Source organism: Propithecus coquereli, unplaced genomic scaffold (genome assembly GCF_000956105.1).
Source record: "Propithecus coquereli isolate 6110/MARCELLA unplaced genomic scaffold, Pcoq_1.0 Scaffold306, whole genome shotgun sequence".
In the NCBI taxonomy this organism is placed as follows: Eukaryota; Metazoa; Chordata; class Mammalia; order Primates; family Indriidae; genus Propithecus; species Propithecus coquereli.
The window spans coordinates 2,166,212-2,192,764 of NW_012148686.1; the positions used below are offsets into that span (position 1 = coordinate 2,166,212).

General features: G+C 38.0%; 1 protein-coding gene across 1 annotated transcript; it reads left to right on the top strand.

The window, feature by feature from the left end:
• SACS (sacsin molecular chaperone) lies at positions 1-26,463 on the top strand. The gene is made up of 3 exons (XM_012649903.1): positions 1-1,469; positions 2,536-2,627; positions 13,556-26,463. The coding sequence occupies exons 1-3, from the start codon at positions 16-18 to the stop codon at positions 25,111-25,113; spliced, it is 13,104 nt and encodes a 4,367-aa protein (XP_012505357.1). The 5' UTR covers positions 1-15; the 3' UTR covers positions 25,114-26,463.
• The last annotated feature ends 90 nt before the right edge of the window (positions 26,464-26,553 follow it).

A 26,553-nucleotide genomic window follows, 5' to 3' on the forward strand; every position in this document is an offset into this window, starting at 1 on the left:
GGTGACCAGATTGGGATGTTAGATCCTCATCAAACACTTTTTGGCCCACATGAATCAGGCCAATGTTGGAATCTCAAAGATGACAGCAAAGAAATCAGTGAACTTTCAGACCAATTTGCACCATTTGTTGGCATTTTTGGAAGCACCAAGGAAACATTTATAAACGGCAATTTTCCAGGAACATTTTTCCGTTTCCCTCTTCGCCTACAACCTTCCCAGCTTAGCAGTAACCTCTACAATAAGCAAAAGATTCTGGAGTTGTTTGAATCTTTTAGGGCAGATGCAGACACAGTGCTGCTCTTTCTGAAAAGTGTGCAGGACGTCTCCTTGTATGTCCGAGAGGCTGATGGAACTGAGAAACTGGTGTTTAGAGTGACTTCGAGTGAGAATAAGGCACTGAAACATGAGCGGCCGAATTCTATAAAGATTCTGGGAACTGCTATAAGTAACTATTGTAAAAAGATTCCAAGCAATAGCATCACCTGTGTAACATATCATGTAAATATAGTTTTGGAAGATGCGAGTACTAAGGATGCACAAAAGACATCTTGGTTGGTGTGTAACAGTGTGGGTGGGCGAGGGATTAGTAGTAAACTGGACTCTTTAGCTGATGAATTGAAGTTCGTCCCAATCATTGGAATAGCCATGTCTTTATCAAGCAGAGATGATGAAGCAAAAGGAGCAATAGCTGATTTCTCAGGAAAAGCATTTTGTTTTCTTCCTTTACCACCTGGTGAGGAAAGCAGAACCGGCCTTCCGGTCCACATCAGTGGGTTCTTTGGCCTGACTGACAACCGCCGCAGCATAAAATGGAGAGAGCTGGACCAGTGGAGAGACCCGGCGGCCTTGTGGAATGAATTTCTTGTCGTGAATGTTGTCCCCAAAGCTTATGCTACTCTGGTCTTAGATTCAATAAAACGTCTGGAGACAGAAAAGAGCTCCGACTTCCCCTTGTCGGTTGATGTCATCTATAAGCTTTGGCCTGAGGCGAGCAAAGTCAGGGTGCACTGGCAGCCGGTGTTAGAGCCTCTGTTCAGCGAGCTGTTCCAGAATGCGGTGATTTATTCCATCAGCCGTGACTGGGTCAAGTTGGAGCAGGCCTACTTCTCAGAACTCGACGAAAGTTTGGAATACACAAAAACTGTGCTCAACTACCTCCAGAGCTCAGGGAAGCAGATTGCCAAGGTACCGGTGAACGTGGCTGCTGCTCTGCAGCTCATGGCTGCCTCTGGCGGGACGCCCGTGAGGAAGGTGACGCCCGCGTGGGTGCGGCAGGTGCTGAGGAAGTGTGCACACCTGGGCAGTGCAGAAGAGAAGCTCCACCTTTTAGAATTTGTGCTTTCCGACCAAGCCTATAGTGAGCTGCTCGGGCTGGAGCTGCTGCCTTTACAAAATGGAAGTTTTGTCCCCTTCTCCTCATCGGTATCGGATCAGGATGTTATTTATATTACCTCAGAGGACTACCCAAGGTAGAGTCCCACTTCTGAAACGCTTGCTTACTCCTAGGGGCTCCTCCTCCCCTGCACACTGAGGCCGCTCTATTGTGAAATCCGTCAGTTATCCGCGTAGATTTTATGCTTAGCAAGACTTTTGCACAAATGGTTACAATGCTAAAGGACCTGACTCTAGTATTACACAATTCATCCATGTAACAAAAACACTTGTACTTCCTTACTATTTTGAAATAAAAATTTAAAAAAATGCTAAAGGATACATTTTAAATTCTAAAGTGAAAAAGCCTTCAAATGTTTATCAGTTAAAAAGTTATTTAAGCAGTTGTTTTTCTTTTGAAATTTCAATAAAAGAGCACTGAAAACAATGTTTATGAAGTGCTAATAATAACTAGTTCAGATTTGTAACTAATGAATTACTTTGATGAAATTTAATTTAAATTAATTAAAATAGTATAATTCTTCATAACTCGGGGTATGTATTGACATTTCAGAAAATAAAATTAATTTTATTCTAAGATGTTTAGAATATTTCTGAATTCAAATATGTATGTGATGCCCTCATGTTTTAAAGCAAAGCCTAGATAATATCTCATTAAAAATTACTATGATTTGGCTGGGCGCGGTGGCTCATGCCTGTAATCCTAGCTCTCTGGGAGGCCGAGGTGGGCGGATTGTTTGAGCTCAGGAGTTCGAAACCAGCCTGAGCAAGAGTGAGACCCCGTCTCTACTAAAAATACAAAGAAATTAATCGGACAACTAAAAATATATAGAAAAAATTAGCCGGGCATGGTGGCGCATGCCTGTAGTCCCAGCTACTCGGGAAGCTGAAGCAGAAGGATCACTTGAGCCAGGAGTTTGAGGTTGCTGTGAGCTAGGCTGACGCCACGGCACTCTAGCCCAGGCAACAGAGTGAGACTCTGTCTCAAAAAAAAAAAAAAAAAATTACTATGATTTGATAGGTGCATTATAATTTATATAAAATGAAATAGTAGGTTTAATTGGCTTAAAAATATATGATTGATTTTTTTAAATTTTAGAATTGTTAGATTATCATAATTGCTGTGTTCCTTTCACTTTTTAGGTCCCTTTTCCCAGGTCTTGAAGGGAGATTTATTTTGGATAACTTGAAGCCTCACCTTCTAGCTGCTTTAAAGGAAGCTGCCCAAACCCGAGGTAATATAATTGTTTAGTACTTTTTTTAAATAAACTTTTTTATAAAAATACAAACATTTTTTATGTTTTCTATTAAGAGTTATCCATTTTAGACCTATAAATCAACAACTTCATATGGTTTAACAATATAATTGTTATATTTTAAGATGTTTCAGTAGCTATTCTGGCATCTAAAAGAATTCAAAGGTGATACTGTATTTAAAAATTTCCCCTGTCATGGTGTGCTGGTGTGTATTTACAGAAATAGCATCTTTCACCTGCATGGTGCGTCGGTTTTCCCAGTGCTCTCCCATTTCTCACCAGAGCATCCCATCCTCATACCTTAGAGCCTGTGTGGTAATAGGATGGGGATTGTTAGTTAAATTCCACAGATGAGGAGAGAAAGGTTAAGATGAAGGTCGCCAGCCGAGGCTGGAGGTCAGGTCTTCCACGTTGTCATTGTGCTCTGTTTCCCACACCATTGTCCCCTGCGTGGTTTCATGTGGTTGTGTTGGGCTTGCGTTAAGACGTGATCTGCTTCAGGGAAGTGTGGACTGATGCTATGAACTCGGTTGTAACCGTGTTAGGAAAGGGGACTCGTGAGGTCTTAGGAAAGCAATGGGTGTCTGATGGGTGTCCTGTTTTTTAGGAAAAGGCAATAATTTGGGAAAAGCAATCACTATGGTTCTAACTTTAATACTGTCTTTCAACGTCTGCAATCTCCTTTCCCTTACAAAATTATTACCTGAACTTTTTCTAAGTTATATATTGGCCTGAGGAATTCTAGATTTGTCCCACTGGTTGACTTTGTAAAGCATACTCTTTGTGATGTGTCTTTTATAGCATGTGCTCTTTTCTTTTCAAAGGTAATGACTCAAGGAAAAGTTGCCAATAATTGTACATCTTTATTCATTAAAATATAAGTGAGAGGAATTGGAATGGGGGAGGCAAATTAGGGTGGAGTTAAAGTGAGACTGAAAGAAAATGTGTGTAAATGTTGCTTACCGTAAGGAGTCGGTAACTCCAAGACGGTAACTGTGAAATTGATTTTTCCAGCATCTAGATTACTCATTTAATTGTGAATTGTCATCTTCAAAATAGCCCTTTTGGGAGTCTAAACATGGATTCCTATAACTCTGCCATGTTTTGCTCCAAAGTTTTGAAAATCCTATTTTTTTTTTTAATTTTCTGTTATATTCTTGTTTAAAAACTTTGCGCTGAAGCAGAAGCTACATACAGAAGAGTACACGTATTATAGATGTAAGCTTAGTGAAATTTTGTAAATTGTACACATCCATGTAACCCAGAACAGAAAACAAGATTACTACTCAAGGGTAACCACGATGCTGCCTTTTAACAGCACAGACTCATTTGGCTATTACTGTGACTTCATAGAAGGAAGCACAGTCTGTGTTCTCATCCCTGGCTTCTTTTACTTACTGTTACGTTGGAGAGATTCATGCAGATTGTTGTGTGTGGCTGTTGATCATTCTTTCTCGTTGCTGTAGTGTTTCCTTTTGTAGTATATTAACTTTCCTTTGAAGAGAATGTTTCTGTTGGTGGCAAATAGTTTCTGAGGTGGCTATGGATTTGGAAATCAGCTGAAAGTTATTCAGCAACAAAGCAGGTGAAAGGGGTGAGGGCCAGCAGAGGAATACTGCTTTTGCTCAGGATTTTCCAAATAGCCTATGGCATAGAGCGTGGGTGGCCACAGCTTGCTTCCCTAGCCGCAGGTGGATGCAGGGATGGACGTGCTATATTTTTAGGGATGAGTTAAATTCATAAATTAACTTAAGTCATTTGACATCTTTCAAAGTTGAGTCTTCTCGCTTTATTATGTCTTATCATTTTCTCATCTGTGGATTCAGGTTTGTTATTTTGGGGTTATGTGGTAAACGCTGTGTTTTGTCTCTGGTTCTTGGTTAGTGTTCTTTGGATTGTTTCATTAGATGTTCTAGCATTTTTTTCGCCACTCGTAATGTGTAGCTCAGTACTCCCAGAAATTGTCTTTATGGTCACTTTTCTTTATCTAGATTTAAGTTTTAGTCTGTCCCTCTCATGATTATTTAATAACCCTGATCTCTAGCCTTTCAGACTTTTTTAACCAATCATATAGGTAATGCTTCCTGGGTATCTTCCCGATTATTTTTATACTACGTTCTAGACAAAAATTAGTTTTTGATATAAGTTTATTGCCATTAATAGTTTTACTGTTTTGGGAGCATGATGATGTAGGGACTTCAGGGGCCCCAGTAGTGACACACTGCTTTCCTTTCCTGAGAGCGGAGTCAGTGAAGAGGCAAGCAGAGGAGTTGAGCAGGTAGATGTCAAGAGTCACTGCTGTCACTGATAATCATATTATTGGAGATTGTGGCTTATAGCAGGCAGTGGGCTTCCAGTGAACCCCAGAATTGAATGGATTAGCTCACCCATCTGGTCCCAGGCAGCACTGGAAAGCCGCAGGCTTCCTTACAGGGCCTGCCCCTACAAACGCAAGCATGGAGGAGCCATCTCTGAGAGACCCGCTGAGCACATTTAAATGTTCTTTCTAAATTTCTAAAGAGTCATCCCTTTTTCTAGTGGTGTGGGACATGTGGCAGGAAGTGTGGAGAAGGGAGGCCAAAAATATTATGTGTATAGTGCTCCCGTCATGTGGTAGGGAACATCCCAAATAAATAACGACATTTGATAGTTTTTGCTCTGAATAGTGGTTACTCCACTGTTTTGCTGACACAGAATACTATGGACTTCTGTTTACCAGTGATCCATAAAAACCAGCTGGGCAGTCTTGAAAGTACTGCTGCATAAAATTGAAACGTGATTTTTTTTCTCTGCATTGGGTACTTCTCTGATTCTGTAGCTCAAACAAAATCTGTGTCATTATTTGATGATTTTTACCCTTTACTTGGATCACGTTTAAAACCCTTAGCCTAAGTTACTGCTTATATTTTCAGTATTCCCTTCTACTACCCTTTCCTAGCAATTAAACATGTTTCACTATCCCCCGCTTCAGGGAAAACAAAACAAACCTGGACTCTGATTTCCTTTCTTGCATTCTAGCGTAGTCCAGCTTCTAGAAGGAGCAATCGTCTTGCCTGTACTTCCTCATCATTCATTGTCACCACAAACAAACTTGTGCTTCCACTGTCGTTCCACTAAAATTGTCTGGCTCACATCACCAGTTAGTGATTTTTGTGTTATTAAATCCAGTTGGCTTTTCTGTTTCTTTTACCTGATATCTCTGAAGCTCTGGTACTATTCTCTGCAGCCTCAGTTTCTGTGATACCATTCTTCCTTGGTATCCTCCTACTCCTTTGGCCGCTTCTCAGAATTACTTGTGAATCCCTGTTCCTCAGTTCACCCCTAAAGGTGGGTTGTTCCTTACTTTCTTTAAGTATATGCATCCACTTCCATGCACGGTAATGACCTCCATATCTTCAGTTGCTACCTCAGGCTGAATAGGGATAGTGCAGTAAACCTGGACTTTGTAGTCACACAGATCTGGGCCCAAACATCTCTATTTATTGTGTAACTTTGAACGAATTTCCCACCTTCCTTGAGCCTCTGTTTTCTCATCAATAACATGGTAATACAGTAATATCCTTCTAAGGATGTATCTGAGGCCCCCAGGATTTGATTACATAAAATGCAGGATCACTTTATTGCAAGGTTAACGAAACGAGAATGAGGATGGGAGCAGTCACAGCTTTCCCATTGAATTTTACGCAAATTTGCAGCAGGGCAGGTTATTGAAAAGCTTCGTTGTAATATTTTACCCATAGCAGGCATTGCACTGAAGATCATATGATGATGATGTATTTAGTTTAACACAATACCTGGCACATAATACTGACAAATGGCAGCTATTGTTATCGTTTTACACTTGAAGTTCCATAAGTATTTCAAAACCAACGTTTTCAAAACCTCAGTCCTCATCCTCTCCCCAATCTGCTTCTCCTTTCAAGTGATCCCCTTGAGAATGATGCCATTGCTCATAAGTTGCTCAAGAGTGATTCTCAGTGTGTCATCTTTGTTCCCTGCAGTTTCTAGGTCCTGGTGATTAAGTTTTCTGTATCAGTCCCTTTGCCTCATTCCACTGCCACTGCTGCAGCCTTGTCCTGTGACGTCATCACTGCTCTCTTGCAGTTGGTGTCCTCGCCTCCAGTGCTCACTCCTCATCCAATTAGGTCAGTCCCCTGCTGCACGCTTTCCAGTGGACAAGGATTCTATCAGATGAGTCCTGCTAGCACAGACTAGCGGGCTTTCCATAGTGCGAATCTGCTTCCATGATTGTGAGTGCTGTCTCATCGGCCATGATGCGTTAAGGGGCCCTCTTTGTTCTGGTTATACATGCACTTGCAGGTCGATAAACATGAATGCTCCCTTAATTTCATGAGAGCAGAAAGACCTGTCAGACTTGTCACCACCATGCAGCACGGTGCCTGCTTCAAGGTAGGTGCTCAGTAATTTCTTTTCTACCTCAACAAAAGTTTTCTCATATCTGTACTTTTGTACATGGTATTCCTTTAGCTTTGAATACTTTCTTTCCATCCTCCACTTTGCCCAGCTAACTTTTTTTCCTCTTTAGTACTGAGCGGTGAGTCACCTCCAGGAAGCTTTCTTTGCCATCTCTCCCTGCACCCCGACCCCTGCTGTACAGTCTGAGGTAGATGCCTCTCCTTCGCTCTTGGAACCCAGCACCTAGGCCCTTAATCCTCTCTGTGTTACTGGATTCATATTTTTACTATGCTAGACTGTGAAATCCTGGAGAGCAGGGGCAATCATTATTTTATTTTTGCATTCCCAGGGTCTGGCCACGTGCCTGGTTAGAGTTGGGTTGGATGTGTGCATGCTTCCATTGGGTGGGCTGGGCAGGGATGGCATTGCTGGGAGGGGTACAGAGGTGAACAGGCAAATCCCGTTACTATGTCCGTGATTTGGTATTTGTTTTTCTAATCAGGTATTCTATTATTGTGTTTGTTCTCTCTCTGTTAACTGTGAGATAATAGAGCCTGCATTGTCGTCTCCATTTGAGAGACAGAGACATTGAAGATCAAAGAAATTGAAGGATTTAAATGACTTGCTCGAGTCGTAGAGTTGAAGCTATGATTCTGGTTTTATTTTTTTAATTTTTTTATTTCTAAGTCTGGATTATTTCTGTGTTAAGTTACTTGAGTAAATGGATGAATATCTGAAATTGGGGAATAGTTAGAAAAACAGGTAAATGGGTTTTTGATGGAAAAAAATAGAAAAAAAGCACTTACGTGGTACAAATGCCTAATAGATTAGCACCAGGATCCTATTCATATTTTAAAAATTTTCATACTGATTTATTAGACAAGACCAAAATCCTTAACATTTCCTGTGAGGCTCTTCATTACTTGGTTCCATTTTCTGAGCGTTAGAAAGATGCCTGGTACATGGAAAGGTTAAATAAAGATTTGCTATTCTTCATCTCCTTCCTAGTTTCATTCTCTCCCCTGATCTTTCTAATACTGGGAGGGCAGCATATTCTGTCTCTCCTTCGGGTGTGGTCCATCTGGTTTCCTCTGCCAGCCCCTCATCTCCTGCCTCATACTCATTTTTCATGCAACCCAAGTGTGCATCCTTGGCGCTGGTCTCGCCAGAGCACTCACACGCCTGCTCCTGTTTAATTGTGTGCGATGTCTTATCTGATACCTGCCTTCCCCAGTAGATGGTAAGACAGGGCTGGGACCGTGTCTGTTGTCCATTTCTATGTCTCTAGCACTCACTCCCTCAGTATTGCCTGACGCACACAATGTCTGCCTCTAAGGTGATCAGAAGGATGTTGAGATCGGAAGAGCTTAAATTCCTTTGGTTAGAGCTTTGGTCTCTGTCTTAGCCACCAAGTTTAGCATAAGGTACTGAAATGCATAAACATCTCAGAGTTATAGCAGCAAACTCTGCTGGACTAAGCAGTCCACTTAATCAAAATTGCTTTAGATATAGGGATAGATATCCATGGAGCAGTTCTTAGAAGTTTGTGATTATTGGTGGTTACCATAGACAAGCAGTAGAAATGTATGATAAAATCTCTTTCTTTATCATGAAGGTAGAATTAATTGTATACTTTGTATAGATGCTCCAAAACTTTTTAAAAATCAAATTTCTTCTCTTTCTCAATTCTTATCTAGAATCTCTGAATATTAAATAATAGCTTATGCAAAAAGCCCATTGGTAGCTTATCAAGTGACTTTATATGGATGAAATGCAATTTATATGTATAAAGTACATACTCCTTTCTTCTTTGATTTTTTTTCTGAACTAAGACTCCTGACCTTTATGTAGTTTGGATTTAGTTTGCTTTGAAATATTTCTTTAAATTTTGTATGTATATTCTGCTATGTTTGGAGTTTTGTTTTTGGCTTTTCTTTTTATATAACAATATGTAAGAATTCTATAGATAGCAGTATCTTAAGATACAGAATAATTTCTGTATCCATCGTGTGAAAATTGTGATAATTTAGCCTTTTCTAAGAATGGATTTAATTATATTCTAGCACAACAACTTCTCTGGGGATATTCAGGTAGGATAACTGACTGAATGTTGTGTTCATTTGAAGCCTGATTTTTTTGTTCATTTGGTTCTTTAACTCCTGTTTTTTCATTTACATAAGTAGCTAGAAATTATGTCAGTTTTTTTTCTGGTGATAATAACTATTAAAGGAGAGAGGAAACTATACTAATATAGGTATTTGTTGTTACAAATACCACAGTAAAACTATATTTAAATAACTTAAACATTCATTTCATATAATACTTATTCTCTAAGGAACAAATCGTGTGGAAGTTTATATTTTAAGCTGGGGTATTAATGGGAAGTGTGAGAGTGAATGCACCTCTGTTACATGATACACACACATTCAGATTGAAAGGATGAGCGAGTAAATTCTGGGATCTGAGCCCTCACACGCCTGCTCCTGTTTAATTGTGTGCGATGTCTTACCTGATACCTGCCTTCCCCATTGGACTGTAAGACAAGGGCTGGGACCATGTCCGCTGTCCCTTTCTATGTCTCTAGCACTCACTCCCTCAGTATTGCCTGACGCACACAATGTCTGCCTCTAAGGTGGTCGGAAGGATGTTGAGTTGTGCAGTGAGAGGGCCTCAGGCTGTTTTGGAGTATGGCTTAGTGTGCTGAGGCTGGTTACAGCAGGGAACCCCTGTCCTGGGCATACTGAGGAGAAGCAAAGTGGCCAACCCAGCTCTCTTGAGGAACAGTCACTGATTGTTCACACAGTGCCTGGTGTGTCATTTTACTGACTGCCTTTTTTTTTTTAGTAAAAAATTTTTGGCTCAAGTGTAGTATTAATTTCCCCAAGTTCATGTTTCATTTGGAAAATTGGAGAATGCCTGATTTGCTTTACAGAAATTGTTTTTGTGGTAAATATTATTATTTGAAGCAGGCCATGCATATACTAAAATTAATTTAGAAATCAAGTCATTATTACAATATAATTATAATAATATAATTTATATAACTATTAAATCTGGTTTCTAGCTTATATTAAAATTGGCTTATCATTCATAGCTACTATTAGTATATTTTTCTTGAAGCTTTATCAATATATCTTACTTTTTTAAAGGTGTAATCAAATCAAAGAGGAAAACAAAATCTCGATATAAGTAGGCTGCATAGTTCGCACCCACACTAGGGACTGTCTGGGGGTTACATCAGTGATTTCTCTAACTTAACTGTTGTTATATCTGCTATTCAAGACGAAAGCTAGGAAGTCAGTAGCAGAATGTCAGTGCTGGGTTTTGGGGAAGAAATGTGGTCACTGGGCTAATTTTGAAGCACATTGGCATATGGGATGTTTGTGCCAGGCCCCAGGGCCTGCAAGTGCTGCTGCTGGACTGGAGTGCCCAGGCTAGGGCACTGGCTGGAGTCTGAGCTGGCAGGCAGGCTGCCCTTTCCTTCCTTTTTTGGTTTGGTTTTTTCTTTTTTTCTACTTTCTTTTTTTTTTCTTTGAAGATTTGACTGATATACAGTACACCATTTAATTGAACCTTCACTGTATCACATGTGTAGTTACAGAAATTTGACTCTACACAGTGGAGGATTGTTAGAACTCATCAACCATCAAAGCTGCCATTGCCACATTCTGTACAAGAGAAGTATAAAAAACTGTCACTGTACTTAGAGCCTCAGATGGTTTATCATTATAGCCAGCTGGGTGTGACTCTGTAGTCTGGTTGAATGTAGTAAACTCCCAGTTAATTAAAGCATTCAGGACTGAGATTTCTTGGTTAAGTAAATTTTTAAATAGACTATAATTTTCCATCCATGGTGAAATTCATTCTCAAGGTTAGCATCGAACATAGCATATAAATAAACATAACAAAAAAGTGCAGACTTTGAGCAGTGATTCATTGTGCTGATGTTATTATTTTGAACATTTAAGGGATTGAACTGATCTATAGTAAAGCAAAAACTACTCTTAGAAGATGTCCTTCTAGGTTAAATTTGGCAATAATTTAAATAAAACCTTTCTGTCTCTAGGAATAATTTCAGTACTAATAGTTAACTTCTTTTGACAGTGCGGATAATTTTTAAGGCCACAAAAGACACAAGTTATTTATTAAAACGCTATAAAAATAATTTTTCTGATCCTATTAGATTAGAGGTGCTTTACAATTTCAGTGGCTTTCTAACCCAGGACATGGAGACTTTTTTCTGTGTTAACATTTATACTTTAGAGTTAAAAGCTAAATGTCTTAAATGTAAAGTAGATAGAACTCAGACTTCAGATCGAATTGACTTAATATGCTTAGAATTGTGTCTTATTATATTTTCTCTCTCCTTTATTTTCTATCATTTTTTTTCATTTTAGCATGACTGGTATGTTAATTGCATGCTATATGTGGGGAGTGTGTGTTTTATTGGCATTTTATTTATACGTTAATATCAGATGATTTTTCTGAAGGTAGGTATGTATATGTTTTATAAATTACCAAATTGGATAGGATCATCTATGGAATGCATGTCATGTGGCATTTATTAACAGAACAAAGTGGTGCATATTTTAATTTTTTGTTTTCTGAGTGTTGTGAATTTTAATTTCTAACTCTTTTGTATCTTTAGTATCATATCCTTGCCTTCCTTGTGACTTGGATATTCTATTATAATTAATTCAACTCAGTAAGCATTTCTTAAGAACATTGTGATAAAATTATATTTTAATGGGACTCATAGATCAAAGGGGCTACTATAGTCAAACTACTGACAAGATTTTTATAATTTCTTAAATTTTACTACTTGAATTACCCTAAATCACTCAATGTGGAAACTGAAAATATTCCGAATGTTGCTATCGATACCCTCTTAAAGTTGGAAAAGTGTGCCCTTGCTTAAATTTCTATGGCAGTAATTTTAAAATGTCTTATTGTTACATGAAAGGTAATTTCTTGGTGGAAGGTAAAGTCATCTTCCTGATAGGTACTCCTCTGAAATAAGGCATCCTTTCTTGTTTAAAAAATAATGATATACAAAAGTTTCCAGGGCTTCGGGTATGACCTCTCTTAACATTTTCTAAAGTTGCTCTTTGGAGAATCTAGAAGTCATATGTACATAGGGAGAATATTGAATGTTATCTTCCACAACATTAAATTTGAGATGCTTTTTATTTCCCCATATGGGCATATACATACCTATTGATATATAGTGTTATTTTTCCATTTTATTCCTACTGATATTCTAAATGTAAATACTCTGAAACACAAAATGCACTCAGAAAGAAAGTGATAATTTCTAGGATAGTGGTTAAAATCAGCAAAAGTTTTTCTCTTCCTAATTTATAAAGTATCCTGAGGTAGAGCTGCTCTAGTGGGAGACACTCCTACCCTCACACCAATGCCCTGCTTGCTCTTTTTGCATGCCCTTGAAGCATTTCTGCAAAGTCCCATGGCTCTGCAGAACACACGTTGATAAATAGTAAGTAGCTAGGAAAAAGCTACGTTTGAAAAGTTGTTAATATCCTCCATATTGGGGCATGAATACAGAGAGCAGTCTTTAGACCTAGAGCCGCATCCCCATTGTCTTTCCAGATGAGAGAATTCAAGTCTCAGAGAGATGAAATGACACCTAAATTAGACATCTCTTTAGTGATTGAAAGGAAACCATATAGATTTCTTTGCTGCCTCAGCTTCATTCAGAAAGTGTTGGTCAAATGAGATTAAGACTCCAGCCTCTGTGGTCTGATTTCACGCCCTTCTCTCTATGCCGTGCAGCTGTGCGGTTCCTGCAAACATGAAGTTAACACAAAAAGACATTTACACCAGTTGAGTATGCCTAACCCCAAAATCCAAAATCCAAATGCTCCAAAATCTAAAATGAGCAAGGACATGATGCTCAAAAGAAATAGTCATTGGAGCATTTTAGATTTCTGATTTTTGGATTTGGGGTGTTCAGCTGGTAAGTATAATGCAAATATGCCACAATAAAAAAAAAATTGAAATCCAAAATACTTGTGGTATCAAGCATTTTGGATAAGGGATACTCACCCTGTATTGGGTTTACTATCTATCAATTTTTACCTTTAAATAAGAAGGTACTTATGTAACATTTATCTGCATTTTCTTTGGTGCTTTTATTTGTGGACAAATAAGCACTCACCATTGTTTTCCATGTTGATTCCATTTGCAGAACATTATAGGATACATTTTAAAACACATTTAAATGCATTTTATGTATTTATTTAAAATAAGTACTTTCCAAGGAGAATTATTTCTCATAGGTTATTATAAATGTGGGTTTATGTATAGATTCTCTATCATTATTTAAAAATGATTTTAGCCTAGATATGCTGACTTTTTGCATGCACTTAAAACTCTTAAAACAACTTTCTAGTACTATTTTATCTGTGAGAATAGAAAGATATTATAGTAGAATTATCTGTATTTATAACACTTCTGTATATAATTTACAGGAAGACCATGTACTCAGCTGCAGCTTCTAAATCCAGAACGATTTGCACGACTTATCAAAGAAGTAATGAATGCATTCTGGCCTGGCAGAGAGTTGATCGCTCAGTGGTATCCATTTGATGAAAACAGAAATCACCCATCTGTTTCGTGGCTTAAGATGGTTTGGAAGAATCTTTATATACATTTTTCAGAGGATTTGACTTTATTTGATGAGATGCCACTTATCCCTAGAACTATACTAGAGGAAGGCCAGACATGTGTGGAACTCATTAGACTTAGGATTCCATCATTAGTCATTTTAGACGACGAATCTGAAGCACAGCTTCCAGAATTTGTAGCAGACATTGTACAAAAACTGGGAGGGATTGTCCTTAAAAAACTAGATGCTTCTATACAACATCCACTTACTAAAAAATACATTCATTCGCCATTACCAAGTGCTGTTTTGCAGATAATGGAGAAGATGCCATTGCAGAAATTGTGTAATCAAATAGCTTCACTGCTTCCAACACACAAAGATGCCCTGAGGAAGTTCTTGGCTAGTTTAACTGATACCAGTGAAAAAGAGAAAAGAATAATTCAAGAATTGACAATATTCAAGCGAATTAACCATTCATCCGGTCAGGGAATTTCCTCTTACACAAAATTGAAAGGTTGTAAAGTCTTACACCATACTGCCAAACTTCCACCAGATCTGCGACTTTCTATTTCTGTAATAGACAGTAGTGATGAAGCTACTATTCGCTTAGCAAACATGTTGAAAATAGAGAAGTTAAAGACCACTACCTGCTTAAAGCTTATTTTAAAAGATATTGAAAATGCATTTTATTCCCATGAAGAGGTAACACAGCTTATGTTATGGATCCTTGAGAATCTGTCCTCTCTTAAAAATGAGAATCCAAATGTGCTTGATTGGTTAATGCCATTAAAATTCATTCAGATCTCACAGGAACAGATGGTATCAGCCAGTGAACTCTTTGACCCTGATATAGAAGTACTAAAGGATCTTTTTTATAATGAAGAAGAAACCTGTTTCCCACCCTCAGTTTTTACCTCACCAGATATTCTTCACTCTTTAAGACAGATTGGTTTAAAAAATGAAGCCAGTCTCAAAGAGAAAGATGTTGTGCAAGTGGCAAAAAAAATTGAAGCCTTAAAGGTCAGTTCTCGTCCAAATCAGGATGTTCTTCTGAAGAAAGCCAAGACACTCTTGCTAGTTTTAAATAAGAATCATGCACTGTTGCAGTCATCTGAAGGAAAGATGACATTGAAGACAATAAAATGGGTTCCAGCCTGCAAGGAAAGGCCTCCAAATTATCCAGGCTCTTTAGTCTGGGAAGGAGATCTCTGTAATTTTTGTGCACCGCCAGATATGTGCGATGTCGCCCATGCAATTCTAGTTGGCTCCTCGCTGCCTCTTGTTGAAAGTATCCATGTAAACTTGGAAAAAGCACTAGGTATTTTTGTAAAACCTAGCATCAGTGCTGTCTTAAAACACTTTAAAATTGTTGTTGATTGGTATACTTCAAAAACCTTTAGTGATGAAGACTACTATCAATTCCAGCATATTTTGCTTGAAATTTATGGATTCATGCATGATCATTTAAATGAAGGGAAAGATTCTTTTAAAGCCTTAAAATTTCCATGGGTTTGGACTGGCAAAAAATTTTGTCCCCTTGCCCAAGCAGTGATAAAACCAATTCATGATCTTGACCTTCAGCCTTATTTGCATAATGTGCCTAAAACCATGGCAAAATTTCATCAACTGTTTAAGGTCTGTGGTTCAATAGAGGAGTTGACATCAGATCATATTTCCATGGTTATTGAGAAAATATATCTCAAAAGTGACCAAGATCTCAGTGAACAAGAAAGCAAACAAAATCTGCATCTGATGTTGAATATTATCAGATGGCTGTATAGCAATCAGATTCCAGCAAGCCCCAATACACCAGTTCCTATACATCATAGCAAAACTCCTTCTAAACTTATTATGAAGCCAATTCATGAATGCTGTTATTGTGACATTAAAGTTGATGACCTTAATGACTTACTTGAAGATTCTGTGGAACCAATCATTTTGGTGCATGAAGACATACCCATGAAAACTGCAGAATGGCTGAAAGTTCCATGCCTCAGTACAAGATTGATCAATCCTGAAAACATGGGATTTGAGCAGTCAGGACAAAGAGAACCACTTACTGTAAGAATTAAAAATATTCTGGAAGAATACCCTTCAGTGTCAGATATTTTTAAAGAACTACTTCAAAATGCTGATGATGCAGATGCAACAGAATGCAGTTTCATGATTGATATGAGAAGAAATATGGACATAAGAGAGAGTCTTCTAGACCCAGGGATGGCAGCTTGCCATGGACCTGCTTTGTGGTCATTCAATAATTCTGAATTCTCAGATTCAGATTTTGTGAACATAACTAGGTTAGGAGAATCTTTAAAAAGGGCGGAAGTTGACAAAGTTGGAAAGTTTGGTCTTGGGTTTAATTCTGTGTACCATATCACTGACATTCCCATCATTATGAGTCGAGAATTCATGATAATGTTTGATCCAAATATAAACCATATTAGTAAACACATTAAAGACAAATCCAATCCTGGGATCAAAATTAATTGGAGTAAACAACAGAAAAGACTTAGGAAATTTCCCAATCAGTTCAAACCGTTTATAGATGTATTTGGTTGTCAGTTACCTTTGTCAATAGAAGCACCTTACAGCTACAAAGGAACTCTTTTCCGATTGTCTTTTAGAACTCAACAGGAAGCAAAAGTGAGTGAAGTTAGTAGTACCTGCTATAATACAGCAGATATTTACTCTCTTGTGGATGAATTTAGTCTCTGTGGACACAGGCTTATCATTTTCACCCAGAGTGTAAACTCAATGTATTTGAAGTACTTGAAAATTGAGGAAACCAATCCCAGCTTAGCACAGGATACAATAATAATTAAAAAAAAAGCCTGCTCTTCCAAAGCATTGAATGCACCTGTCTTAAGCGTTTTAAAAGAGGCTGCTAAGCTCATGAAGACTTGCAGCAGCAGTAATAAGAAGCTTCCCACTGATGAGCCAAAGTCATCTTGCATTCTTCAGATCACAGTTGAAGAATTTCACCATGTGTTCAGAAGGATTGCTGATTTACAGTCACCGCTGTTTAGAGGTCCAGATGATGATCCAGCTGCTCTCTTTGAAATGGCTAAGTCTGGCCAGTCAAAGAAGCCCTCTGATGAGTTGCCACAAAAAACAGTAGAGTGTACCACTTGGCTTCTGTGTACCTGCATGGATACAGGAGAGGCACTAAAGTTTTCCCTGAGTGAGAGTGGAAGAAGGCTAGGACTGGTTCCTTGTGGGGCAGTGGGAATTATGCTGTCTGAAATCCAGGACCAGAAATGGACTGTGAAACCACATACTGGAGAAGTGTTTTGCTATTTACCTTTACGAATAAAAACAGGCTTGCCAGTTCACATCAACGGTTGCTTTGCTGTTACTTCAAATAGAAAAGAAATCTGGAAGACAGATACAAAAGGGCGGTGGAACACTGTGTTCATGAGACACGTTATTGTGAAAGCTTACTTACAGGCACTCAGTGTCTTACGGGACCTGGCCACTGGCGGGGAGCTGACTGATTATACTTACTATGCAGTGTGGCCTGATCCTGATTTAGTTCACGATGATTTTTCTGTAATTTGTCAAGGATTTTATGAAGATATAGCTCATGGAAAAGGTAAAGAATTGACCAAAGTCTTCTCCGATGGATCTACTTGGGTTTCCATGAAGAATGTGAGATTTCTAGATGACTCTATACTTAAAAGAAGAGATGTTGGTCCAGCAGCCTTTAAGATATTTTTAAAATACCTCAAGAAGACTGGGTCTAAAAATCTTTGTGCTGTTGAACTTCCTTCTTCAGTAAAATTAGGATTTGAAGAAGCTGGCTGCAAACAGATACTGCTTGAAAATACATTTTCAGAGAAACAGTTTTTTTCAGAAGTGTTTTTTCCAAATATTCAAGAAATTGAAGCAGAACTTAGAGATCCTTTAATGAATTTTGTTCTAAATGAAAAAATTGATGAGTTCTCAGGAATTCTCCGTGTCACTCCATGTATTCCTTGCTCCTTAGAGAGGCATCCTCTGGTTTTACCATCAAGATTGATCCACCCTGAAGGACGAGTTGCAAAGTTATTTGATACTAAAGATGGACGATTTCCTTATGGTTCTACTCAAGATTATCTCAATCCTATTATTTTGATTAAACTAGTTCAATTAGGTATGGCAAAAGATGATATTTTATGGGATGACATGCTAGAACGTGCAGAGTCAGTAGCTGAAATTAACAAAAGTGATCATGCTGCTGCTTGTCTAAGAAGTAGCATCCTATTAAGTCTTATTGATGAGAAACTAAAAATAAGGGATCCTAGAGCAAAGGATTTTGCTGCAAAATATCAAACAATCCCCTTCCTTCCATTTCTAACAAAACCAGCAGGTTTCTCTTTGGACTGGAAAGGTAACAGTTTTAAGCCTGAAACCATGTTTGCAGCAACTGATCTTTATACAACTGAATATCAAGATATAGTTTGTCTTTTGCAACCAATTCTAAATGAAAATTCCCATTCCTTCAGAGGTTGTGGTTCAGTGTCATTGGCTGTTAAAGAGTTTTTGGGATTACTTAAGAAGCCAACAGTTGATCTGGTTATAAACCAATTGAAAGAAGTTGCAAAATCAGTTGATGATGGAATTACATTGTACCAGGAAAATATTACCAATGCTTGCTACAAATACCTTCATGAAGCCATGATGCAAAATGAAATCACTAAGATATCAATTATTGAAAAGTTAAAACCTTTTAGCTTCATTCTAGTTGAGAATGCATATGTTGACGCAGAAAAAGTCTCTTTGCATTTGAATTTTGAAGCAGCACCATACCTTTATCAGTTGCCTAATAAATACAAAAATAATTTCCGTGAGCTTTTTGAAAGTGTGGGTGTGAGGCAGTCATTTACTGTTGAAGATTTTGCCCTGGTTTTGGAATCTATTGATCAAGAAAGAGGAACAAAGCAGATAACAGAAGAAAATTTTCAGCTTTGCCGACGAATAATCAGCGAAGGAATATGGAGCCTTATTAGAGAAAAGAAACAAGAATTTTGTGAGAAAAATTATGGCAAGATATTATTGCCAGATACTAATCTTATGCTTCTCCCTGCCAAATCATTATGCTACAATGATTGTCCTTGGATAAAAGTCAAGGATACCACCGTTAAATATTGTCATGCTGATATACCCAGGGAAGTAGCTGTAAAACTAGGAGCAGTCCCAAAGCGACATAAAGCCTTAGAAAGATATGCATCCAATGTCTGTTTTACAACACTTGGTACGGAATTTGGACAGAAGGAAAAATTGACCAGCAGAATTAAGAGCATCCTTAATGCCTATCCTTCAGAAAAGGAAATGTTGAAAGAGCTTCTTCAAAATGCTGATGATGCAAAGGCCACGGAAATCTGTTTTGTGTTTGATCCTAGACAGCATCCAGTTGACAGAATATTTGATGATAAGTGGGCCCCATTGCAAGGGCCAGCACTTTGTGTGTACAACAACCAGCCATTCACAGAAGATGATGTTAGAGGAATTCAGAATCTTGGAAAAGGTACCAAAGAAGGAAACCCTTGTAAAACTGGACAGTATGGAATAGGATTCAATTCCGTGTATCATATCACAGACTGCCCGTCTTTCATTTCCGGCAATGACATCCTGTGTATTTTTGATCCTCACGCCAGATACGCACCAGGAGCCACATCCATTAGTCCTGGACGCATGTTTAGGGATTTGGATGCAGATTTTAGGACACAGTTCTCAGATGTTCTGGACCTTTATTTGGGAACTCACTTTAAGCTGGATAATTGCACAATGTTTAGATTTCCTCTTCGTAATGCAGAAATGGCAAAAGTTTCAGAAATTTCCTCAGTTCCATCATCAGACAGAATGGTTCAGAATCTTTTGGACAAATTGCGCTCAGATGGGGCAGAACTTCTAATGTTTCTTAATCACATGGAAAAAATTTCAATTTGTGAAATAGATAAAGGTTCTGGAGCTCTAAATGTGCTGTATTCAGTGAAGGGCAAAATCACTGATGGAGACAGATTGAAAAGGAAACAATTTCATGCATCTGTAATTGATAGTGTTACTAAAAAGAGGCAGCTTAAAGACATACCAGTTCAACAGATAACCTATACTATGGATACGGAGGACTCTGAAGGAAATCTCACTACATGGCTAATTTGTAATAGATCAGGCTTTTCAAGTATGGACAAAGTATCTAAGAGCGTTATATCAGCTCACAAGAACCAAGATATCACTCTTTTCCCACGTGGTGGAGTAGCCGCCTGCATCACTCACAACTATAAGAAACCCCATAGGGCCTTCTGCTTTTTGCCTCTCTCCTTGGAGACGGGGCTGCCGTTTCACATGAACGGACACTTTGCACTGGATTCAGCCAGAAGAAATCTGTGGCGTGATGATAATGGAGTTGGTGTTCGAAGTGACTGGAATAACAGTTTAATGACAGCATTGATAGCTCCTGCATATGTTGAATTACTAATACAGTTAAAAAAACGGTATTTTCCTGGTTCTGACCCAACATTATCAGTTTTACAGAACACAGCTATTCATGTTGTAAAGGACACTTTAAAGAAGTTTTTATCATTTTTCCCAGTTAACAGGCTTGATCTACAACCAGATTTGTATTGTCTAGTGAAAGCACTTTATAGTTGCATTCATGAAGATATGAAACGTCTTTTACCTGTTGTGCGGGCTCCAAATATTGATGGCTCTGATCTGCACTCTGCAGTTATAATTACTTGGATTAACATGTCTACTTCAAATAAAACTAGACCATTTTTTGACAATTTACTACAGGATGAATTACAACACCTTAAAAATGCAGATTATAACATCACAACACGCAAAACAGTAGCAGAGAACGTCTATAGACTGAAACACCTACTTTTAGAAATTGGTTTCAACTTGGTTTATAACTGTGATGAAACTGCTAATCTTTACCACTGTCTCATAGATGCAGATATTCCTGTTAGCTATGTGACCCCTGCTGATGTTAGATCTTTTTTAATGACGTTTTCCTCTCCTGATACTAATTGCCATATTGGGAAGCTACCTTGTCGTCTTCAGCAGACTAACTTAAAACTTTTCCATAGTTTAAAGCTTTTAGTTGATTATTGTTTTAAGGATGCAGAAGAAAATGAGATTGAAGTTGAGGGACTGCCCCTTCTCATTACGCTGGACAGTGTTTTGCAAACTTTTGATGCAAAACGACCCAAGTTTCTAACAACATATCATGAATTGATTCCATCCCGCAAAGACTTGTTTATGAATACATTATATTTGAAATATAGTAATATTTTATTGAACTGTAAAGTTGCAAAAGTGTTTGACATTTCCAGCTTTGCTGATTTGCTATCCTCTGTGTTGCCTCGTGAATATAAGACTAAAAATTGTACAAAGTGGAAAGACAATTTTGCAAGTGAGTCTTGGCTTAAGAATACGTGGCATTTTATCAGCGAATCTGTAAGTGTGAAAGAAGATCAGGAGGAAACAAAACCAACATTTGACATTGTTGTTGATACCCTGAAAGACTGGGCATTGCTTCCAGGAACAAAGTTTACTGTTTCAGCAAACCAGCTTGTGGTTCCTGAAGGAGATGTTCTGCTTCCTCTAAGCCTTATGCACATTGTGGTTTTTCCAAATGCTCAAAGTGATAAAGTTTTTCATGCTCTAATGAAAGCTGGCTGTATTCAGCTTGCTTTGAACAAAATCTGCTCCAAAGACAGTGCATTTGTTCCTCTGTTGTCATGTCATACAGCAAACATAGAAAGCCCCACAAGCATTTTGAAGGCTTTACATTATATGGTCCAAACGTCAACATTTAGAACTGAAAAATTAATAGAAAATGACTTTGAGGCACTTCTGATGTATTTCAACTGCAATTTGAATCACTTGATGTCCCAAGATGATGTAAAAATTTTAAAGTCACTTCCATGCTACAAATCCATCAGTGGCCGCTATATGAGCATCGCAAAATTTGGAGCATGCTTTGTACTTACAAAAAGTATCCCTTCAGCTGAAGTGGAAAAATGGACACAATCATCATCATCTGCATTTCTTGAAGAAAAAATGCACTTAAAAGAACTATATGAGGTGCTTGGTTGTGTACCTGTAGATGATCTTGAGGTATATTTGAAACACCTCTTACCAAAAATTGAAAATCTCTCTTATGATGCAAAGTTAGAGCACTTGATCTATCTTAAGAATAGATTATCAAGTGCTGAGGAATTATCAGAGATTAAGGAACAACTTTTTGAAAAACTGGAAAGTTTGTTGATAATCCATGATGCTAATAGTCGACTAAAGCAAGCAAAACATTTCTATGATAGAACTGTGAGAGTTTTTGAAGTTATGCTTCCTGAAAAATTATTTATTCCTAAGGATTTCTTTAAAAAATTGGAGCAACTTATAAAACCCAAAAATCATGTTGCATTTATGACATCCTGGGTGGAATTCTTAAGAAATATTGGGTTAAAATACATACTTTCTCAGCAGCAGTTATTACAATTTGCTAAGGAAATCAGTGTGCGAGCTAATACAGAAAACTGGTCCAAGGAAACATTGCAAAATACAGTTGATATCCTTCTCCATCATATATTCCAAGAACGAATGGATTTGTTATCTGGAAATTTTCTGAAAGAATTATCTTTAATACCATTCTTATGTCCTGAGCGGGCCCCTGCTGAATTCATCAGATTCCATCCTCAGTATCAAGAAGTTAATGGAACACTTCCTCTTATAAAGTTCAATGGAGCACAAGTAAATCCAAAATTCAAGCAGTGTGATGTGCTTCAGCTCTTATGGACATCCTGCCCTATACTTCCAGAGAAAGCCACACCCTTGAGTATCAAAGAACAGGAAGGTAGTGACCTTGGCCCACAGGAACAGCTTGAACAAGTTTTAAATATGCTTAACGTCAACCTGGATCCCCCTCTTGACAAGGTCATTAATAACTGCAGGAACATATGCAACATAACAACTCTGGATGAAGAAATGGTAAAAACTAGAGCAAAGGTTTTAAGGAGCATATATGAATTTCTCAGTGCAGAAAAAAGGGAGTTTCGTTTTCAACTGCGGGGGGTTGCTTTTGTGATGGTAGAAGATGGTTGGAAACTTCTGAAGCCTGAGGAGGTAGTGATAAACCTAGAATATGAATCTGATTTTAAACCTTATTTGTACAAGCTGCCATTAGAACTTGGTACATTTCATCAGTTGTTCAAACACTTAGGTACTGAAGATATTATTTCAACCAAGCAATATGTTGAAGTGTTGAGCCGCATATTCAAGAGTTCTGAAGGAAAACAGTTAGATCCTAATGAAATGCGTACAGTTAAGAGAGTAGTTTCTGGTCTGTTTAAGAGTCTACAAAATGATTCAGTCAAGGTGAGGAGTGACCTTGAGAATGTGCGAGACCTTGCACTCTACCTCCCGAGCCAGGATGGTAGATTGGTGAAGTCAAGCATCTTGGTGTTTGATGACGCGCCACATTATAAAAGCAGGATCCAGGGGAATATTGGCGTGCAAATGCTGGTTGATCTCAGCCAGTGCTACTTAGGGAAAGACCATGGATTTCATACTAAATTGATAATGCTCTTTCCTCAAAAACTTAGACCTCGCTTATTGAGCAGTATACTTGAAGAACAGTTAGATGAAGAGACTCCCAAAGTTTGTCAGTTTGGAGCATTGTGTTCGCTTCAGGGAAGGCTGCAGTTACTCTTGTCTTCTGAACAGTTCATTACGGGACTAATTAGGATTATGAAGCATGAAAATGATAATGCCTTCCTGGCCAATGAAGAAAAAGCCGTAAGACTTTGCAAAGCCCTCAGAGAAGGATTAAAAGTGTCCTGTTTTGAAAAACTTCAAACAACATTAAGAGTTAAAGGTTTTAATCCTATTCCCCACAGCAGAAGTGAAACTTTTGCTTTTTTGAAGAGATTTGGCAATGCAGTCATCCTGCTCTACATCCAGCATTCAGACAGCAAAGACATTAATTTCCTATTAGCATTAGCAATGACACTGAAATCAGCAACTGACAATTTGATTTCTGACACTTCGTATTTAATTGCTATGCTAGGATGCAATGACATTTACAGGATCAGTGAGAAACTTGACAGTTTAGGAGTGAAATATGACTCTTCAGAACCATCAAAACTGGAGCTTCCAATGCCTGGTACGCCAATACCTGCTGAAATTCATTACACTCTGCTTATGGATCCAATGAATGTTTTTTACCCGGGAGAATATGTTGGGTACCTTGTTGATGCCGAAGGTGGTGATATCTATGGATCATACCAGCCAACATACACATATGCAATTATCGTGCAAGAAGTTGAAAGAGAAGATGCTGACAATTCTAGTTTTCTAGGAAAGATATATCAGATTGATATTGGTTATAGTGAATATAAAATAGTTAGCTCTCTTGATCTGTATAAGTTTTCAAGACCCGAGGAAAGCTCTCAAAGCAGAGACAGTGCTCCTTCTACACCCACCAGCCCTACGGAGTTCCTCGCCCCAGGTCTGAGAAGCATTCCTCCTCTTTTCTCTGGTAGAGAGAGCCACAAGACTCCCTCTTCAAAACATCATTCCCCCAAAAAACTTAAGGTTAATTCTTTACCAGAAATCTTAAAAGAAGTGACATCGGTGGTGGAGCAAGCTTGGAAACTTCCAGAATCAGAACGAAAAAAGATCATTAGGCGGTTGTATTTGAAATGGCACCCTGACAAAAACCCAGAGAATCACGACATTGCCAATGAGGTTTTTAAACACTTGCAGAATGAAATCAACAGGTTGGAAAAACAGACTTTCCTGGATCAAAATGCAGACAGAGCCTCCAGGCGAACGTTTCCAACCTCGGCATCCCGATTTCAGTCAGACAAGTATTCATTTCAAAGATTTTATACTTCATGGAATCAAGAAGCAACGAGCCACAAATCTGAAAGACAACAGCAAAATAAAGAAAAATGCCCTCCTGCGGCTGGACAGACTTACTCTCAAAGGTTCTTTGTTCCTCCCACTTTCAAGTCCGTCGGTAATCCAGTCGAAGCACGTCGATGGTTAAGACAAGCCAGAGCAAACTTCTCAGCTGCCAGGAATGACCTTCATAAAAATGCCAATGAATGGGTGTGCTTTAAATGTTACCTTTCCACCAAGTTAGCTTTGATTGCAGCTGACTATGCTGTGAGGGGCAAGTCTGATAAAGATGTAAAACCAACTGCACTGGCACAAAAAATAGAGGAATATAGTCAGCAACTCGAAGGACTGACAAATGATGTCCACACGTTGGAAGCTTATGGTGTAGACAGTTTAAAAACAAGATATCCTGATTTGCTTCCTTTTCCACAGATCCCAAATGACAGGTTCACTTCCGAGGTTGCTATGAGGGTGATGGAATGTACTGCCTGTATCATAATAAAACTTGAAAATTTTATACAACAAAAAGTATGAAAGTATTTAAAGATAAAAAAGCAGAGGTAGATCTTGAATGTGTTGTAGCACAAATACAAATTGCTGTATGTACTTCATTAAGCTTCATTGCCAGTTAGCTAGGAATTGTGAAGCACATTGCAAATTGTTCTGGAAGAATTTTGGCATTTTTAACATGAATACCAACAGCAAACCCTAACTGAATCTAAAAGAAAATTGTTTTGTTGAAGATGGCGGTGAACTGCAGAATAGCTAGATGTATTTGAATGATTGGGATGGCACATTACCGAACTGCACTTTATATAACCAAAGCTTAGCAGTTTGTTAGATAAGAGTCTATATATGTCTCTGGTTAGGATGAAGTTGATTTTATGTTTTTAACGTGGTATTTTTGAAGGAGCTAATGAAACACTGGACATACCATTGGTTTAAACATCTAAGGGGAATTAAGTCTTTGTAGTTCATCATTTTTTTAAGTGGATCCTCTTGGATGCATTATCAGCTGGATCTGAATATGAATTTGTTGTAATTTCACATCTTCAGTACTCAGTGCATTTAAAAATGGTACAGTATTCTAATCCTGAATATTACTTGACTGAGAGTGTGAAGGTAGTGCTTCTTAGAGTGCACTGAGTGCACTTTACGTGTTTATGTTTCTTTTACACCTTATGTTTACAGGCTTCCTGTTCCGTGAAGATAGCGTATGGAAAGCTCAAGATGGTGGCAGTTCTTATTATATTATCAGATGTCAATATTATTTCTGAAAACTGCTCACCAAAGCAACATTTATCACTGGCTAGGACACTTGCTTTATGTTTGTGTGTACATGTTTTCCACAAATGTCATAATTTATATAGTGTGGTTGAACAGGATGTGATCTTTTGTTGTCTAAAGGTGCTGCAGTTAAAAACAAACCTTTGTCTTTCAATATGGCACTTAGTGGAGTTTTTGTTTTTAAATTTTACCTTAAAAACATTAAAAAATTGTTCAAATCATTGTGATGATATCTAGTAGTTTATAAAGGAGGAATTATCAGCTTGTATTTTCCGCGTGAATGACCGAGAACTGACATTTAATTTTCATCATGTTCGAGTGTCTCGCCATACTTACTTAGTATGTTTCTTTTGCAGAATGTAAAAGAGAGGTAATGATAATTAGTTTATGTAAGTGTGCTGGCTGTAAATGATGCTAAATATATAGTTTATGCAATTAAGGGCTTACAGAACGTGTTAACAATTTTTTTACTTTTATTGGTAATAAGGAATGTTTGCGCCTCCACAATTGTATTGCTTCTGGATGTGAAATTATGTAATTATTTCTGCTATTATATTAAGTGCCATAATTTTAATAAAGCAAATGTACATATGAAATTACTGTAACTGGTATTCCTGAGAAACAGTTCATTGGAATTCAAACAACATCTTCCTATATTAAGTTTTGGGGTGGTGTGTGTGTGTGTGT

Coding starts and splice junctions, on each gene's coding strand:
- SACS (XM_012649903.1), top strand. CDS start 16: ATGTTAGATCCTCATCAAACACTTTTTGGCCCACATGAATCAGGCCAA. Junction 1,470..2,535: donor ACCTCAGAGGACTACCCAAG/GTAGAGTCCCAC, acceptor TTCACTTTTTAG/GTCCCTTTTCCCAGGTCTTG. Junction 2,628..13,555: donor GGAAGCTGCCCAAACCCGAG/GTAATATAATTG, acceptor TATAATTTACAG/GAAGACCATGTACTCAGCTG.